Source organism: Euleptes europaea, chromosome 11 (genome assembly GCF_029931775.1).
Source record: "Euleptes europaea isolate rEulEur1 chromosome 11, rEulEur1.hap1, whole genome shotgun sequence".
Taxonomy (NCBI): domain Eukaryota; kingdom Metazoa; phylum Chordata; class Lepidosauria; order Squamata; family Sphaerodactylidae; genus Euleptes; species Euleptes europaea.
This window is the reverse complement of record NC_079322.1, coordinates 41,217,821-41,236,611: the sequence shown is the minus strand read 5'-3', so window position 1 is coordinate 41,236,611 and position 18,791 is coordinate 41,217,821. Positions and strand designations below refer to the sequence as shown.

General features: G+C 40.6%; 1 protein-coding gene across 1 annotated transcript in view; it reads right to left on the bottom strand.

The window, feature by feature from the left end:
• Positions 1-18,791, bottom strand: part of SKAP2 (src kinase associated phosphoprotein 2) — a 125,450-nt gene that overhangs the window by 42,486 nt on the left and 64,173 nt on the right. Inside the window, exons 5-9 of the mRNA XM_056857484.1 lie at positions 16,216-16,293; positions 14,631-14,714; positions 7,771-7,895; positions 6,785-6,848; positions 6,117-6,239 (exon numbers count right to left, since the gene is read on the bottom strand). Of these exons, the coding sequence (XP_056713462.1) occupies positions 6,117-6,239; positions 6,785-6,848; positions 7,771-7,895; positions 14,631-14,714; positions 16,216-16,293 (474 nt within the window). The remainder of the gene's footprint in view (positions 1-6,116; positions 6,240-6,784; positions 6,849-7,770; positions 7,896-14,630; positions 14,715-16,215; positions 16,294-18,791) is intronic.

Below are 18,791 nucleotides of genomic sequence, written 5' to 3'. Positions count from 1 at the left end.
TTCGGGGAGCCCATTCCACAGGGCCACAATGGAAAAGGCCTGGGCCCTGGTCAATACCAGAGAAGGGTGGGAAGTCTCTCTAGTGATCTTTAGGGGGTGGGAATGTAAGGCTTTATTTAATAGAGCCTTTGGAAAATGAGCTGCTGCTGTGCTGATTGGATTTACTGTTGTTAATCTAAATTTCATGGTATTATCTGTATATCTAAGAAACGGCTTTGAGTGTATGACAGAAAAGTGATATGAATCTTAAATAAATAATGCTGAGGGGTACAGCAAATGATGGTTGTATGGAGCAGCGGGCTCTGCTGACTGAATGGGAGGAGGGATTTCCACTGCCAACTGAGGTGGTTTAGTGGACATTCCCTGACCAGCCTTGAGCACCTGGCGACATCCTTTGGTGGTTTAAACAACCGTAAACAAAACAGGAATGTTTTCTTAACTACTATATTGGTAGAAAGGAGAAGAGTAGTGATGTGGTTGACACAGAAATCTGAGAACAGCAGCAAAAGCACCTCAAAATTCGGCCCATCCTTACAATGTTACCTGCACGTTATGAACACACACTTGCAATGGAGTTCAACACCTTTAACACAAAGGAGAAGTGGTGGGGTGGTGGGTACAGTGGCCGTGCAGGACATGATTATCCATGCAGGACACACCATTTCTCTACCTACACACATTAATCCTTTTCATATGAGGTTCAAAATCTATCTTTTCTCACCTTAAATGAAACAGGACTAGGTATCTAGATCTGCTATTTTTTAACACACCCAAAGGCTGTCTCCTACTGTTCCACAATCCTTGTTTGATCTTTTAATGATCCTTAGTGACATTAATATATGGGCTGGTTCCTATGACTCTCTTCTGCCTCCACTGTGTTTCTCCACTGGAGGGAGACACGGTGGAAGAGTATCGTATTCAGCTCCATATACAGTTTGAAAGGAGTAACTTAATATTGTAAAAACCTTTACTGAATTCATAGAAAAGAGCGATGTTTATACTGTAGATTGGACATTTAATTTTTTTAAAGCATCAAAACTTCCCCATTTGATGTATTAAGTAAATAATTTGCTAGGTATTTACAATTAATAAAATGTCTTGTATTCTGGAACACTACAATTTAATGCTTCATTTAAGAACGTTTCAGCATGTTGTGTTTTCAACACAGAGCATGGTGCCATGGAGGAAGATAACTTTGCTTCCCAATGGAGAATCGTCCTATTTTGTGTACGTAATGTGCTGAAGATATTCATGAAGTCTTAATACATAACATGAAGGCAGCTGTCAGAAATGTAGTCAATAGTAAAGGGAGGGAACTCCGATACAAGTAAAATTACTTTTGTCTCCCTAGAATGACAAGCTTCTCCAATGTGGGATTCTGTCTCATAAACCCCACCAACTTCTGTCACATAGCGTTTGCATCATATTGGTTTAACAAATCAATATTGTCAAAAATGCTTTTGCGTTGGTCCACTGAATGGCGCATGATGAATGATTGATCAGTACCAGTTATTAAGATATCTTATTTTAACACACGGCAAATTCATGGGTAGCCTGGAGCATGTTTCCAAACAGTTCCCTTAACAGTAGAACAGCATGATTCAAAGGACTCGTGTTTTTATACGCAAGGATCAGTGGCAAATGTTACATGAAAAATCTTCAACGGCTCTTAAAATTTTAAAGTGTTAAGCTGTGTTTCTTATAGATTGCAGTACTGCTTTAGTTACTTTTATTGCATCATGGAAGCTGCTCTAATTTACATTCTGGACCATGTGGGAGGACCCTCGACTGTAGTTCCTTCTCATGTCAGAGTTTCCAGGAGGAGCAATATAGCATGAAAGGAACTACAGTGTGGACTCCTCATAAGTGGACCAGAGTTTTGCACCTAAGGCAAGCATGTGGGGGGGGGGAAGCTGCAGGGGATCCCAGGCCTCAGTCGGGCCAAACTGTCGGAGATGCTTGTCTATTTCCAGTCTTGACTCTTACCTTCCTCTGTATGGCCTTTCCTTCCACTGTCCCACTGCTGAGGTCATCAGAAGAGGGGGAAGCTACCAGGGTCTGTATTGTGCCAGCACAGAGGAAAAGTCCCACCTGGGTGGCAACTGATAATATCTGGCTTCTGAGGATCAGCCTGGCAGCATATTTCTGGAATAGAAGGTATTTTACCCATTGATGCCCCTAAAGGAAGAACAACAGGCCTCTGGCAATGGCAAGCAGACCTTGAGGACTAGAGAGGGGATGCTAAAACATTGTCTACATCTTGAGAAGTTGGTATATTTTTAATGGATTCTGTAAGCCAACTTGAGGTCCATACATGACGTAAGGGGGATTTTTAAAAGTCTGTTATGTACAGAAATAGTTACCCCTGCTGCAAATGAATGCAGGAGACGGGAAAGGGCAGATATTCATGTTTAAATAAATAAATAAATAAGCTCTCCACATTCTCTTCAGTTATGAATGGATGGCCACCTGTCAAGTTACTGTCAAACAAAAAAAGAGATTCTCCATTTTATTCCACGAAGGATGACCATAATTGAAGGGAAAGGTTTCTACCCCTCCAACAGCATTTGTGCTTTGCTTAACCCCTCACCCTCAAATCACGTCCTCTGAATGCCCAATAAAATAATTCAGAGGCAATGAGAACACCTAGCCTCCCCCCAACATTTTCTGCATCAGGGATTACTACTTGGACTAGCCTAAGGTCACCCAGATGGCTTCATGACTAGGGAAACATATCCAGTTCACCAGATTAGCTTCCACCACTAATGTGGAGGAATAGGGAATCAAACCCGGTTCTCCAGATCAGAGTCCACTACTCCAAACCACTGCTCTTAACCACTACACCACGCTGACTCTCACCAGACCGTTGATAAATTCTGTTTGCATTGTTCTTCAAAATAAAATATGTACAACCTGGCACAATGGTTACTCCCAAGGCTCAGGACATTCACTGTGTTCCTTCTCTCACCCTGCAATTCTAGATGCAGATCAAGAAGCTGTCGCATATACTCAGTGAGGAAGCTTTGAGGAGCATTAAAAAAAACACTTGTCCCAACAACTTGCATTGTTCTGTAACAATATAATCAAGTCCTTTTGAAGACTTAATATAAGAAAGGCCAAATTTGAGATGAGGAAAAATTAGAATCCATATTAAGACACAGCAGAAAAGGACTAAAAAGAAAAACTATAACAATTATCAAAAAGAAAGCATCCATATTCAGCTTCCAAAAGGGCAAAATATACGCTACCAACCATGTTTTCAGAGATCAGCAATAGGAAACTGATATGCCCCTTGTTCTGGGTGTTACTGAAAAAGATTAAGCCAGAAAACTGCTGTGGATACTATAAAAAGCACCAAAAACATATCCCCCCCCCCCACGCTGGGGAACTTGTTCTCTGGGATGAGGGTGCCATCTCATCTGTTGGTAATGAGATGCTTTGGAGCCAAACAGGCTCACAGACTGAAGCTGAAAATGTCACAGGTTTTATTAAATTTGTGACTGATACCACAGTCCAATTATTGCTGAAATTTGGGGTTTGGGGCTGAAATCTTGCAAAGGTTAGTATGAACTGTGAAGTAATGCTCCCTGGGAACGTTTCTTTAAAGGAAAGCTGAAAAGGGACTCTTCCAGGCATACAGCAGGTGATTGTGGCTGAAATGGTGTTACTTAGCACAAACCAAGGTAAAAGTGATCTGGTATAATCTGTGACAAAAGGTTTGATTATTGTATTATTTGAACAAGTAATGTAAAGGACGCAGGTTAGGAAAACGGGTGGCCCTTGGAAAGGAGCAATGTGAGGTGAGAAACTATCTTTTACGATGTGCTGTATTTCACAATAGATTTTAATGCTTTGTGTCCAACATTTAAATAATGACATTATAGTATCAGAGGAGCATGCCTATTATATTAGGTGCTGTGGAACACAGGCAGGATGGTGCTGCTGCAGTCGTCTTGTTTGTGGCTTCCTAGAGGCACCTGGTTGGCCACTGTGTGAACAGACTGCTGGACTGGATGGGACTAGGTCTGATCCAGCATTGCTTTTCTTATGTTCTTAGAATGTTAAAATGGGACCCGAAGAACTACCTTTAAAAGCAAGAGCCCAGTGGAATCCCTTCCCCCCAGAAAGACAGATGCCCCCATATGTTGTATCAAATAGTCCCCTCGGTAGAAATACAAAAAATGCCACTTGGTAATTGGGGCAAAAGGGCTGTTCAAAGGGGGAAAAGGTCCATGGATTATGTCCAAAGCTTCTCAAAATAGTACACCAACATGACAATGCTGAGCCAATCAAAATTTTGAGAGAGATCCATTTAGATGCTGCATCTATTCTGCATTTCTGTTCATAATTAATTAGCAGTCTACCTTCTCACCAACAGACTATTAAATACCAAACTCCAGTAGAAGCTAAGCCTTCAACAAGTTAACAAATGGGTACCACTCATCAGTCTGAAACTGTTCAAAAAAGCACATTTCTACCTCCTATTGTTATAAAAAAGAAACGAGACACCTACAAAATGGGGCACCTAAAGCCGTTTCCTCTAATATCACGTTCCAAAGTTTCAAAACTGGATTAAATATTCCTGTATTTTCTTTTTTGACAGGAAGTGAGCCCTCTGAATGCATTTTCTACTACTCTGTGTAGGGTTTAAAAGCAAAAAATATAAGGCAGGCTCTCAGGGCTGGTGCAGACACACCTCTGAACTACAGTTTAAAGGAGAGAGGGATTCTTTTTGCAGAAGACTAGGATGCTTCATTAAGAGGGGACCAGTGCAGCCTTTTCTTTTTAAAACATTTTTTTGTAATAGGCAGCAGCCAATATTATAAAATGTCACGTCTGGGGTACATTTCTACCCCAAGCCAATATTATAAAATGTCACATCTGGGGTATATTTCTACCCCAAGCCAAAAAGGTGAGACTCCTAACCCCCAGGAGTTCCAGTTTTCAAATGAGAGGTACCAAAGTGCAAGACAGAACCTTCCGAGCAGGACAGAAGCAGATGTGGAAATCCTTAATTGCAATCTCAGAGGAATATGGGCAGGTTCTGATCAACTGGTGATAAAGGAGAGACACAGCACATCTGAGGCACTCGCTTCTTTCTTGTATCTTCCAGGGATCAATTGTACAGCATGCAACTTCAGAAGTTCATGAAAACACAAGATGATCTTACGGAATTAACAGTTAAATGAGCATCAAGAGGTTCCTAAACTATACAATGATACTTTTCAGTGCCCTTCTTTATACACTGAATTCAAATACTACCAAAAAAAAAAACAACCTGAAGAATTAATACAACACACCCAACACATACGGGACACTTACAGCTTTTCCTTCTTAGTTACCAACTAATAACATTATTAGTTACCAACTAATAACATTATCCAGAGATGTATTTTGCACTATTTTTGTTAGAAAATATATTTTTTAAATTAATGACTGGTTGTCAAGATGTAGCAGAATCACTTGACCACCACTGAAAAACACAGAGTAAGAAATCATTATATCAATGGATTCACGGTGGATGCTATGAAATAAAAAGTCAAGCTCCAGAGCAGTTTTACATACAGGTCTTCAGTAAAGCCTTTCTATGAAATACCACAGTGGGTTTTTGCAGGAATTATAAAATCACGTATTTGGAGACAGCTGAGGACACAGAGACTGTGCAGAATCTCTGGTTAATACAAATGACACCATGAATGATGAACAAAAGATGAGTGAGTTGGTGAGACAAAGCTGTAAGGCATGTCAATTTTTTAATTAAAAAATTATGTAGCAGAGAGGATACTAATGAGCCAATAATCCCAAGAGACCATTTTCACAATTTCTGTCTGATTGCAGTGCCCTTATTAGTCAAAACTGAATTACTCTTGCTTAGAACTGGTTAAAAAGGATGGTCTTCTTTTTAAAAAGCCCCAAAAACATTAGCATGTCATTATCATTGAACATGACACGGAAATGAGGCTGACATTCCAGGACTCATTCAAGGACATGTGGTTGACCTGGGTTTTGAATATGGGTCTTCCCCACCCATTGCATGCTAGAAACAGACCACCAACTTGTCCTACTTTTTCAGACTTATATGCACTGTACACACTTATGTAACATCTCAAAAGTACCTGGAAGTTCTTCGTAAATGTCATCATCTATTGGCTGTGTGCTCACTTGTGGTGAACTTCCATCACTTTCCCCAACGTCATCATATTCTTCATCCTCCTCCGGAATAACTTCAGATTCCATGTCTGTTAGCAAGAACACACCACACTGTACAACAGGTATCTTCCCAACAACATGGATTTACTGTATTATATCAATAACTCTAGAGAAGAAAAAATACATTCAACACTTGAATTTGAAAGCTAAGGAAATGCAACAACCCAAGTCACAACTGCATTATTAAGAAATTCGACTGGGATACAGGTGTGGTGCGACTGTTACCTTGTATTCAACTAGAACTTAAATGCAGGATGCAGCCAGCTTATTCTTTGCATCATCCACAGTTTTTCAAGTAAGTACATTAACAATAGCTTTACAGCGTTATCCTACGCTTGCTTACTTCCAAGCAAGTCCTGGTAAGTTCAATGGGTCTTACTTTGTAATTAAGTGTGAATAGGGTTACAGTTTCACAAATACAGAAACATGACAGAAAGAACTTTGTAAAACAGGAAATGCAACGTAAGAAGCATGGTTGCAAAACAGGTCCTTTCAGCTAGCTAACAGGAACTCTGCTAGAGAGCTTTTATTGGTAGACCAACTTATAAACAAATCTTTGCATCAACAGACTTACCTTGTAATACAAACTTGAGGCTCTGCACCCATTCCTCAGCTTCTTTGGGAGTGGCAGCTGTAAACTGTCCAGAAAGTTGACTTTAATGAGTAGTAAATAACGAACATAACAAATACAGCTAGCACCATATTAGCCACGAAAAGAAAGTAGCATTCTTGTCACTTCCTCAAGCCGCCATTAGTAATTCTTTTCATGTCTTCTGGTACCTTTCTTGCAAGGATGCTTCTTATAATGTACAGTTAATTTTGAAAAATTTACGTAATTGAAGCAGAGGATGATGGATTTGAAACTCTGATCAGCAGCTGGCAGCTGTGCAGGAAAAAAAGCTGCTTCTCTTCATCAATGTCAGAAGCAGGACTGATGAACGAAATTCGCCCTTGACAATTAGAAGACACCCATGAATTTCTTTAGACTGCTGGGTACAGTTTTCTTAAAAATGTTCTTGTCAGATTCCAACACAGTACCTGACAACTTAATTAACTGGCTTTCAACTGCAATCTCAGATATTTAAAACTTATTAAACTTACATTCCACATTGATGCCTAGCTGATAGGTCTTGAATTGCACAGCTGATAATGTGCTTTTACTTTGATTTCCCTCCCAGACCTCTAACCAATACAATATATACTTAACACTTTGGGGCTTTTTAATACATATAATTCAATTCTATTACAATATAATTTATCTTAGGAAAAAAATCATGCAAACCTATTAGATAATAGATATTAAAATATAAGCAGTTAAATGGACCAATAGATAAAAGTGACATATTGGTTGTTCTTATCCCCCCCAAAAGATAGTATTAGAACTTAATCTGGATTTTAACATTATTATATGACTGTATGGGGTAAGCAAATCAAGCAGGATTCCCCCCCCCCTTTTTTTCTAACATGTCAGGAGTTGTTTTATTGAAATGTTAATGTCTCCATAACTGGAACAGTAACAGTTTTATCAATTTAATTTGAAGACGACATAAAAAGTCCAACCTGATAAATGCGTTTATCAGGTGCAGCGATTTCAAAACAGCAATCTTTCTTCCCATCCTTCCGAAGGGTATTATTCATTCTGACGGTGTAGCCATCTATAGCAAATTCACCTTTCTGTTGTTTGTCTGTCGGAGATAAAAAGCAAAGATAGAACTTCATTTGCAACGCTGAATGCGAATGGCCCGGCAGGTTATCATTTATTCAGATTTTTGTTTTCCATTTCATGAATATGCGAGAGAATTGGGTTGCACGTTATTAGCGGAATGGTTCAGGTGATGCTTTTGGAGATAAAACTAGCCTTTAAAAAAAACAGAAGGTGCAAAACGAAGTACTTTTTTATGAGGGCTGCCTACGGATTCCCACAGGGTGATGCTTACAGATGGTCTTATTTAGTGAGAAGTGCAAGGAGTGACACCTGTACCAGGGGAGAGCCAAGAACTGGAACCTGGAACTTGTGAGACAAGCGTACCATAAATCAGTGTCTCTTTTTGGTTCAGTAACCACTGGGAAAACCTGTCCAGTGAAGAACTGGCTGATCTCCCTATTATATCTGCCTCCCTCCCCTCAACAACCGCATCTCAAATACTAAATTTCCCACTTGCTAGAACAGCAGTTGTAAAAACCTGCCTTCATCCACTCATCAACATTGCAGAAAAATCTATGGCTTCCCAAAGACCCACTGTAAATATTTGTTTAAACAAAATGTCATATTAAACAAGAAATCAAGTTTCAGCACACAGGCAGTTTTGAAATTAAGGTCCCGTAAAGAAAAGCCAAGCAATTAATTTGTTTGGGGGCACAGTCTTAACCCATTCCATGGAGAAAAGGGGTGAATGGTATGGAGTCTCAAAACATGCAGGAAACCATTATCCAACAGAGTCACATCGAAAGCAAGCCAGGAAAAGTTACAGAAGACTCTAGATACAACTCGAAAGCAGGCCAGGAAAAGTTGCATAAGGCTCTAGATACAACGATCAGTTTCAAGGCGATGCACACTGGTAAGAGGCAGCACAACAAGGAAAAATAACCATTCTGAGTTTTAGAAAAAACTCTATGCAGGCCACACATGTGCTGCAATCTTGAGAACACTTGCCCCATTAAACAAAGTGGAAATTATTTCTCAGCAGACCTGTTCAGGATTGCTCCCTAAAGCACTAAAAGAATTAATGGACACCAGCAAAGGGATGCAGTAAAACCTGTTTACATCCATGGTGTGCCCATGCCATGAGAGCTGTATGTACTTCTAGTTCACCTCTCTCAAGCCAGTATAGCAACTTAGGACTGTTCCTCTGCTGTGATTTACATGCAAATTTAAATAGACATAAATGAGCCCCATACACAGAGTGGTAAGCTGCCGTACTGCAGTCAGAGCTCAAAGCTGACTCAGCCTACCAACCTTCCATGGTTAATATGAGTGCCCAGCTTACTGGGGATAAAGCGTAGACGACTGGAGAAGGCAGTGGGAAACGACCCCGTAAACATCATCTACCTAGTAAATGTTGTAACGTCACCCCATGGAGCAGAGTGGTAAGCTGCAGTACTGCAGTCAAAAGCTCTGCTCATGACCTGAGTTGGATCCCGACGGAAGTCGGTTTCAGGTAGCCGGCTCAAGGTTGACTCAGCCTTCCATCCTTCTGAGGTCGGTAAAATGAGTACCCAACTTGCTGGGGGTAAAGGGAAGATGACTGGGGAAGGCAGTGGCAAACCACCCCGTAAGCAAAGTCTGCCTAGTAAACGTCGAGATGTGATGTCACCCCATGGGTCAGGAATGACCCGGTGCTTGCACAGGGGACTACCTTTACCTAACGTCACCCCATGGGTCAGTAATGCAAAATCAGTAATGCAAAATCCTCAGGATCTGTACTTCTGTGTTGTTGTTGTTTTAATCAACAAGTTTCTAGGACTTAGGGGTCTCTGCTTTGAAAACATGTAATGTCTGATATACACTCCAAATTCTCCACAGCGCTTGCTGCAAATTCTGCAGGTGTCAGTGCTGTGCTGAAAAATTCCAAACTGATGCTTCCCTATGCTCTAAATTTATCAATATTTGCTTCAGAGTGTTTGACTGACAGTTGGTAAACAAAATTTTAAAATATATGTTGCAGTAATTTTATATGTTATATCTCAGAAGATCTTCCAATAGCCAAAACAACTTCACGGATGTATATGATGGGAAGGGGGGGTTCAATAAAATAGCGAAATTGTGATTTAGATATTACAATCATACAAGTTTAAAGTTTTACTTGTTATTGGATTACTGGTAAATATTTTAAAACATGACAAACCCAGAGTGCGCACTTCTCTGACAGGGCTTTAATTTTAACAAAACATAAAGCTCAGTAAAAGCTGTTCACACAGTAATTTTAGTCCGAAGGACTGTGTATGACATTCTACAGCTGGCCACTAATCAACAGGGAGTTAAACCAGGTGATATAGGGGAAAATCCACAACCAAATCTCCAGCATGCTTTTTATTACCAGATAGTCATTGAAGCAGGAGCAATTCAGAGGTCAGATTGTTATGGTTTCCCACATTTATCTGAATCTGCTGTGTGTCTGTACCTGCCCCAGTCTTCTTAGATTCTGGAGATACAAGTTAGGTAGAAGAAGCAGCGTTGCTGACTTTCTCTACCACTTAAGGAAGAATCAAACTGTCTTACAATCACCTTCCCCTCCCCACAACAGACACCCTGTGAGGTAGATGGGGCTAAGAGAGTGTGACTAGCCCAAGGTCACCCAGCTGGCTTCATGTGTAGGAGTGGGAAATCAAACCCAGTTCTCTAGATCAGAGTCCACCACTCCAAACCACCGCTCTTAACCACTACACCACGCTGGCTGGTAGCTTCCTTGCCATCTCCTAGGATTAGGTTGTTAGGTTAGGTTGCCCTAAGACAATCAATCATTCTAAATTATAGTCAATGAATGAGTGCAGACAGACAGGTCTGCTCAACCTTTACTGCAGATTAGTGGGCATTACAATGAGGCTGGGGTCCTGTGGTTGGCTTCAACCAAGCACCGCTTTCATGCTGGTCCTGCTCCTCCCAGCCTCCACCACCTACTCTTTCCCCCCTTTGAGCCAGCCTGGTGTAGTGGTTAAGAGCGGTGGTTTGGAGCGGTGGAGTCTCATCTGGAGAACCGGGTTTGATTCCCCACTCCTCCACATGAGCGGCGGACGCTAATCTGGTGATTAGTTTCTGCACTCCTACACATGAAGCCAGCTGGGTGACCTTGGGCAAGTCACAGCTCTCTCAGCCTCACCTACCTCTCAGGGTGTCTGTTGTGGGGAGGGGAAGGGAAAGGAAGGTGATTGTAAACCAGTTTGAATCTCCCTTAAGTGGTAGAGAAAGTCAGCATATAAAAACCAACTCTTCTTCTCCTCCTCCTTCGGTATCCATCTCGATGCACGCTTATGCGATGCTTCCTTCCATGCCACAAATTATCCTTTTTCTTGGTAAAGGCATGATGTAGAAGGGAAGAACATATACACAAGGGCACTGTTTGCAACAGGAAAAGAATGAAATGTCTTTGTGTTCATATTCTCCCTCTCACACTCTGCAAATTATCTTTTTCCCCCTATTTTTGGAAGTGAGAAATTGATTGATTGATGTCATTAAAAATTATACTTTTTACAATAAGAAATCGTATGATAAAAATTACTGTAGAAAAAAACACAAACTGAGAGCTGCTATGTATCTCCTTTTGTGTTACAAGAAATAAGCAGGCTAAGCAAACTACGTATTTTAAAAACTTATTTTTCACATAATGCAGGACTGAACTACAGTGTATTGTCATGGGATGTCACAGAGGTCAACCGTTTAAGTAGGCTGAAGCATGATTAGATAAAGTCATGAATGATACAGCCATCAACAGCTACCAGTCTGGATGTCTAAGGGATATAAACATGCTGTGAATGACCCAAACTGCAAGAAGCTGAAAGTGATAAGGGAGCAATTGATCTAGAAGCTGCCCTTTGGCTTCTCTTATATTTCCTCTGGAGTAACTGGTGCAGTCGACTATCAAAGACCGGATGCTGGTTTGGGTTCTTTTGTTCTTAAGATACATGTGTCAATAGCAGATGCAGTTAAATTAGACTCACCAAGGTTTGGTTGCAACTATAACCCAAGACCCAATTTAACTACAAATTGCTAGAAATTTGGAAAATCAAGTTAAACACTTCTGTAGTAGTAAGATGCACATATAAAGATTATTTTCCAACTCAAGGATGACTTTTCATTAATAAGATGCCATATCTATCAATCAAATTTTATCTGCTACTTCTTAAAGTGGCGCCAGAGTTTTAATAGGCAGTTGTGAAGGTAAAGACTGTCAAGGGCACCCACCAATAGACTGGCATTTTTCCTGAGGACCATTAACTTCAACTTCAGTTACTGCAATCCTTCAGCCATTTATGCTTCATGGTGTTTTCCTATGATCTAGCTGGTTGACTTATAGTTTCTTTGTTGTAAGTGGCTCGGAACATTCTTCTGGAGAATCAACTTCTGAAAGCACTGTGGTCCCAAAATATCTTCTCAAGCTACACCCTACAGTAATAGGTTTTGGAAGTTTACCGATTAGAATATCTTTCCCAAGAATTATTCAAGGGAAGAATGCCCATCTTCAGTTCTAGCACAGAGATTTGTTTATCAAAGTATTTCTACCTCACCTTCTCCTCTCCAAGCAGGCCAATATGGCTGGTTGTTCCCCCTTTGCCCCTCCTGCTATGCCACAGCTCTGACCAGTTATCATCCCTGTCATGAATAATTCTATACTTTTCATCGTGACGTGGCTCACTTGCTTGAGCCATCCGGATTCTTTTAATACCTTCTTATCAGGCATTGCTTTTCTTTATTCTCATCCATTCTCCAACTTTGGCCCAAAACAACCTGAATGAGGAGGGTAATCTGTGGGTCAGGCCTGAACTACACAACGTTCCCTCAGTGGGCCACCCATGTTCAGTTTTTTGAAAACCAATCTCCTGATCTTCACCTGCTGGCCATTGTTTTCCCAACAGTGTGTTCAGATAGCACTTTAACAGTTAGTGCGAAGCAGTCCTAAAAACACCCTCCAGCTAGAGGATGTTTTCTAAGCATCAGATTAGGTATTTCCTGGATTAGACTTCAATGCAACATACACCGTTAGTGTAGTCAACATTCCACTAAATAAGTTTCTTCAATTTTTAGTGTTTAATAAAAAAAACCAAAATAGTATTTAATTAGCAAGTATGTAAATACATGCCTGTGCAAATACACACAGCAGTCCCCATTTGGGAGTGTTTAACCATTTAACCATTTGGGAGTATTATTTCACCCATATGGGTACCGACTTTTCAGGACTCAGCTTGGTGTAGTGGTTAAGAGTGGTGGACTCTGATCTGGAGAACCAGTTTTGATTCCCCACCCCTCCACATGAGTGGCAGATGCTAATCTGGATTTGTTTCTCCACTACACATGAAGCCAGCTGGGTGACCTTGGGCTAGTCACACTCTCTCAGCCCCACCTACCTCACAGGGTGTCTGTTGTGGGGAGGGGAAGGGAACGTGACTGTAAGCCAGTTGGGAAGTGCCCTAACAATTCCAGCACTTGTGAGAGCAAGTCCCTGGGGACCTAGATGTATCATATTCAAAAACGTTTCAGTTTAAGAAAACAGTACAGTTTCTAACAATTCACTCATGATACAAAAAGCATGTTTTCCACCTTAACTTGTGTGCTGCATACACACTGTATACAGTGTGACATACTGGTCATGTAGTTATGGTCAAACAAAGCACACAGTGTGGACAAGGAGCAAAAAAGAGAGGCAAAGCCCATTGCTTGATCTTCTCCCAAGCTTCTCCTTTACAGGTGAGCCTCAGGTTAAGCAACCAACCTTACTGCCACTTACTGCCAACCAACTAGAAGCCAAACAAGAGACTGCTGTTGCCGTACTTCCATCTACCCACACTCTGGAGTCTGTTAGTTCACTACTGCTCACTGAGCATCCCTGAAGCTGTGAGGAGAAAGCCTAGGAGCAGTGGCTATTGTTCACATGCTCAAATATAGGGAAGCCTGCCCCCACCAAACCTTGCAGGTTAGCAGCAAGCAACATGGTGGAGGCAGGTGACTCCTAGCTGCCTTTATTCATTAAAACTACTTAGAATCAAATATTAAGATGCAGGACTAGGGGAGGCTACAGGACTTTTGCAGAACCAGAGAAAGCTAGATAGGGGCCCCCTCACTGCATCACTAAGAGGCAGCTGTCATTGTGCATCCATGACACAAATGCCATCTGCCTCCAGTTTCTGAACTGCTTAAGTCAACCCATCCTTTTAGTAAATGTATCTGAACGCTAGTGAATGTATATCCCTCAGCCAAGGGGTCCTCTGTGTCAAGCGCTGTAGTGATAGAACAAGAACTCTCAATTTTATTAAGAAAACCGTTTTCAAAGTTTTAACATAGAATGAGATGCACCTTAAGTATAGAGATACTTCCACACCTAAACAATATCATCAGTTTGTTCTTTGACAGTTGCAAAAATTCAAAACTGTTAGTCCAATCAAAATTAAAATGTTAAGAAAAGGTGGTGGTAAGCAGATACAAAAACATCAAAACAAAGTCATCTTGAAAACTTATCAAAGTTTGGGGTTGGGGGAGGAACCTATCTGAAATTATTTTAAAAAGCACCAAAAAGACAACATAACAGAGATGGAATATTCATACCATCTGAAAGCAGAGAGCACAGTATATACCAGGTCAGAAAATAAAATGGTAGCAGGCCAAGAATGTCACTCATAAATCCCAAATCCATCAAGACAGAGTGACTCGAGTTGGCAAAAAGTCAACTGTTAAATCCATTTACTAAGGTAACCCACAAACATTACAATACCTTTGTCACTTCCATAGTAGTAGAAGACCGTCCGACTCAGAGCACACCACCGTTTTTGCCACTCAAAGCCAAGAAAGCTGTGGTCTGCAATGAACACAATTCAAGTTAGGTTGCTCTTCCTAAATTGGATCAGACTTACCCTGAGTATTTATTTCTAGTATGGAAAGTTTTACAAGTATGGAACTGCATTATACAATCAATTAAAATGTGAAAGTGTAATATTTAAAAAATCTACTTTATAATAACCCACGACCAATAAGCCATCTTGAACCACGAGGAAAGGAATGGTATAAATGTTTTAATAAATAAACCAACACTAACACAGAGATCTGCGACCTATGACTCCAAAGCCAATTGTGGCTCAGCCTGGAACAAAATATGGCTCTTTTTAAAAAACAATGAAATCTTTACATGTAGATATATTAGAGGGGTTGGTTAAAATAGCCCATATGTGAAAGGAATGGCAGGGGAAGATTCTTATGGGTCTAAAAAAGGGCTTCTTAAAGATTCCTTACAGAAAGGGAAATGCTAGAGCTGAACAGCGCCCATTAATCCAAGTGCAAACCATGCACAAATTTATACCAGCGCACTCCCAACCACCAGCATTTGGGCTGCAGAAACTGGATTATTGACCCATATGTCAATTAACAGTAATGTTACACTGTACACTTTCAGTTAGGCAAATAGGCTCTCTTTGATCTCATTGTTAATCTCTTTTGGGAATTTTGACATCGTTTGGCTCTTTAATTGTACAAGGCTGCTGACCCCTGACTAACATACTGAAATATTAAAATCATTTCTGTTTATTTACTTGCTAAGTGTACATACGAGGTTTTAACTGTTTCCAAAGTGGTTGACAACATAAAACATCTGCTATAACAACTAGCATACAATTTTTAAAACCCAATCAGAAGCAGGATAGAAGTTAAAAGCAGAGTCTTATTCATTGAGACGTCATGAACAAACACCAGTTTATTCATGACATGTTGAAGCCTGGTTTACTGTTTTGAGGGTCTAGCAATGATTGACTGTTAAAGCATACTTCCATAGCTCCTGCTGAATTTGTAAGGTAAGAGCTGATGCAACTGTAGAGGTAACCTATGACATATAAGCATGCTTTCCCGCACAAATGAGCATAATTTTGATTGATGCCTTTCCTTTTATTTGTTGTGAGTTCACATGCTACTTCAGAAGAGGACTTCTGTATTGAAATTGGTACCATTATTGGTACCATACAGAAACACCAGCCATGATTACTTATGGTAAATACTGATAGAACTGAACCTGAGAACCATATTGCTTTCTTTCGAGACAAAAGGACATGTTGTAAACCAGATTCCTGCACCCAGAGAAGGATGCTCCAGTTTTGGGGAAGGCTGAAATGCTCTTTTCAGTGTTCTCAAAAACTAAGCTCTTAGCTGTTGCGTTTAATGGGCCCTTGTTAACCATGCTATCCACTAGGAATTTCTCTCGTTCATGCAATAAATGTCTAAAATTGTGACAAAAAACAGGACAGAAAATAATTTCTAGCTGACATTGATTGGGTGTAATCTCATTGTCCAACTCAGGTTACAACTCGGTTTACCTTTTCTGCGTTTTTCCAGGTATCCAGATTTTAACACAAACTGAAGGTCTTGGGCGGCCACAGGAAGAAACTGAGTCCCTGAAAGGTAAGTAAACACCCAGTGAAGTTGTTTTTCTAAAGTACTGGTAAATTAATGCAACAAAAAGTATATCCTTAATTAACAGATGCATGTTCACCATATTTGAACATACAAATTAATGAACTTTAGTACAAAATCATTTATTAAACTTAATTTCATGTTCATGTCAAGTGTTCCGCATGTACATAAGCATGTGAATAGGGTTTTGGACATTTACTCACCGGAACTTGTCCAATTCATGAACAAAGACCTTCTGGATTAAGTGGGCTATGAAGTATCATAGATTCATCAGTGACTTTTGACTGGCCATGTTTAATTGGGCTGATGCAGTGGTATTAAGTGTGGGGTGATGGCTAATATGCCAAAATAGAATGGGGGAAAACTTGGGTCCAAATCCCTGCTCAGCCATGACATTCGTAGACTGATTCTGAGCCAGTCACAATCTCTCATCTTCACCAATCTCAAAGGGATGATGTGAGGATAAAAGGAAGGAGGGGAAAACTGTGTATGTTGCCCAGATTTCTTTAGAGAGCAAGCAGGACAATAATGTGAATGACAGATAATTATGTGAATGAACATCCCAGTGAATGCATTCCCTGTCTCTTCCCTCCATGTGTAACTCAAACATTAAATACTCCTGCAGCAAACAGTAGGCATGTGTGACACACACACACACACACACAGCTAAGGCTTGTTCTCGTCTTTCCACACAGGGATTCCAAAGTCTGGTATCATTCTCTTTTGGATTCCTTGTCCAGAGAGTACCACAGTTTCATAGGTATCAGCCTTGCACCCTTTATTAAGACTAGTTAAAACTGTTGAAAGAGTGCATTAAATTACAAACTGAGCAAAAGGGGAAGCAAAGGTATTTCACTTTTTATCCCGAAGTCATTTTTTAAGCATGAGAATTTCAAGCGCTTCATGTTATGTATATCCACATTTAAATAATGAAGAGGCATTTGAAAACATGGCCAACTGCAATGGGGGGGATATCATCACAAAAGCATCAGATGACAAGAGTTTGTGTGAAATCTCATGACAGTTTTCCAGAAAGCGCCATCACGCTAGGGATAAGTGGAAGGTGAGTGGCTGCCATCATTTTAATTGTCTGCCTAGACAGCCAGCTCTGCCCCACCTTGCTTGCCATTAACAGTCAGGCTACCTGTGATGTAGGCAAACTGGAATCAGGATATCCCCAAATGTTTTTAAAAAGCAGCTACAGGGAATCCTTTCCCCCATGCCATGTTTCCAACCTCAATTATCCCCCCATCCTCAACATTACTATATGTTCAGCAAGGGAAGTCAAATAGGCATCCATATGATACCTTTGTTTCCCTCCACAGAGAAACAAAAGCTATGAAGATTGGGGGGGGGGGGGTTAAGTTAGGCAAACCCTGCAGAGATAAACACCCCCTCCCCCAAAAAATATCTGTGTCCACAAACAGCATTGAGCTCTCTCCATGGCTGCTTCCCCCACCCTTTTTTTAAAGCCATGGAGGTGTAATGGTACTAGGATTTGGAAGACCCAAGTCCAAATCCCCACTCTGCCATGGAAGCTTGTCAGGTGACTTTGGTCCAGTAAAACACACTCAGCCTAACTAATCTCACACAGTTGTTGTGAGGATAAAATGGGGAGGGGGAGAATGTTGTAAGTCACTTTGGGACCCCATTGAAGAGAAATGTGGGATAAAAATAAAGTAAATATATCAGTCATGGATCTCCCACAGATGTCTATTTTTGCCCTTAGCTGGTAGTCTTCAGCAGAGACGCTATGCATCCTGAAAGGATGGTTCAGGTAAAGGCCAGTTGTCTGGTACCAGATCAATTCAGCCATGACGTTGATATTTTCATCTTCTCCAGAAGAAAAAAAAAATCAGTATCAATCCTAACCATTCCACAACAGAGGACTTTTGTCTGCTACCAGAGACCTTCAAGAAGGTGCAAGGATGGTGTCTGAATACTGCACTGTTCTACAGAAGACACCCCGGTTCCATTTCAAGTCTCAAATACTCTAATTCCAAAACTAACATAGATAATTGTGACACATGTATCCCTTCTTTCTAGAAACGAGCTTAGAGCGGCATGCATGGTTTTCACCTTTTATTGTCACAACAGTCCTGTAAGGTATATTATGCTGAATGACTGGCCCAAGTGTCACCCTGTCAGAAAATCATGAACGAGCAAGGATTTGAACCCATCTCCCCAGAAACAGTGGCTCCCTTCCATCATATAAACTACATCTTCACAGTATAACTAATTTCACACTACAGATTATTTTGGACACCTCTGGCTTTATTTTATTTGTGCTGAAAGTCAACTGTCTTGCATCAAGAATTGATGGACATCTGCCACTGGTCTATTTTATATCACATGGGTTCTTCAGGAGTCAGCAGAAGTCAGACAGAACTATTATACCACACAGTCCTTTTTTAAAAAGAAAAAGTTTTAACATTAAATATTGGTCGCATGTCATTACACTTCAACGAATAATACTGCC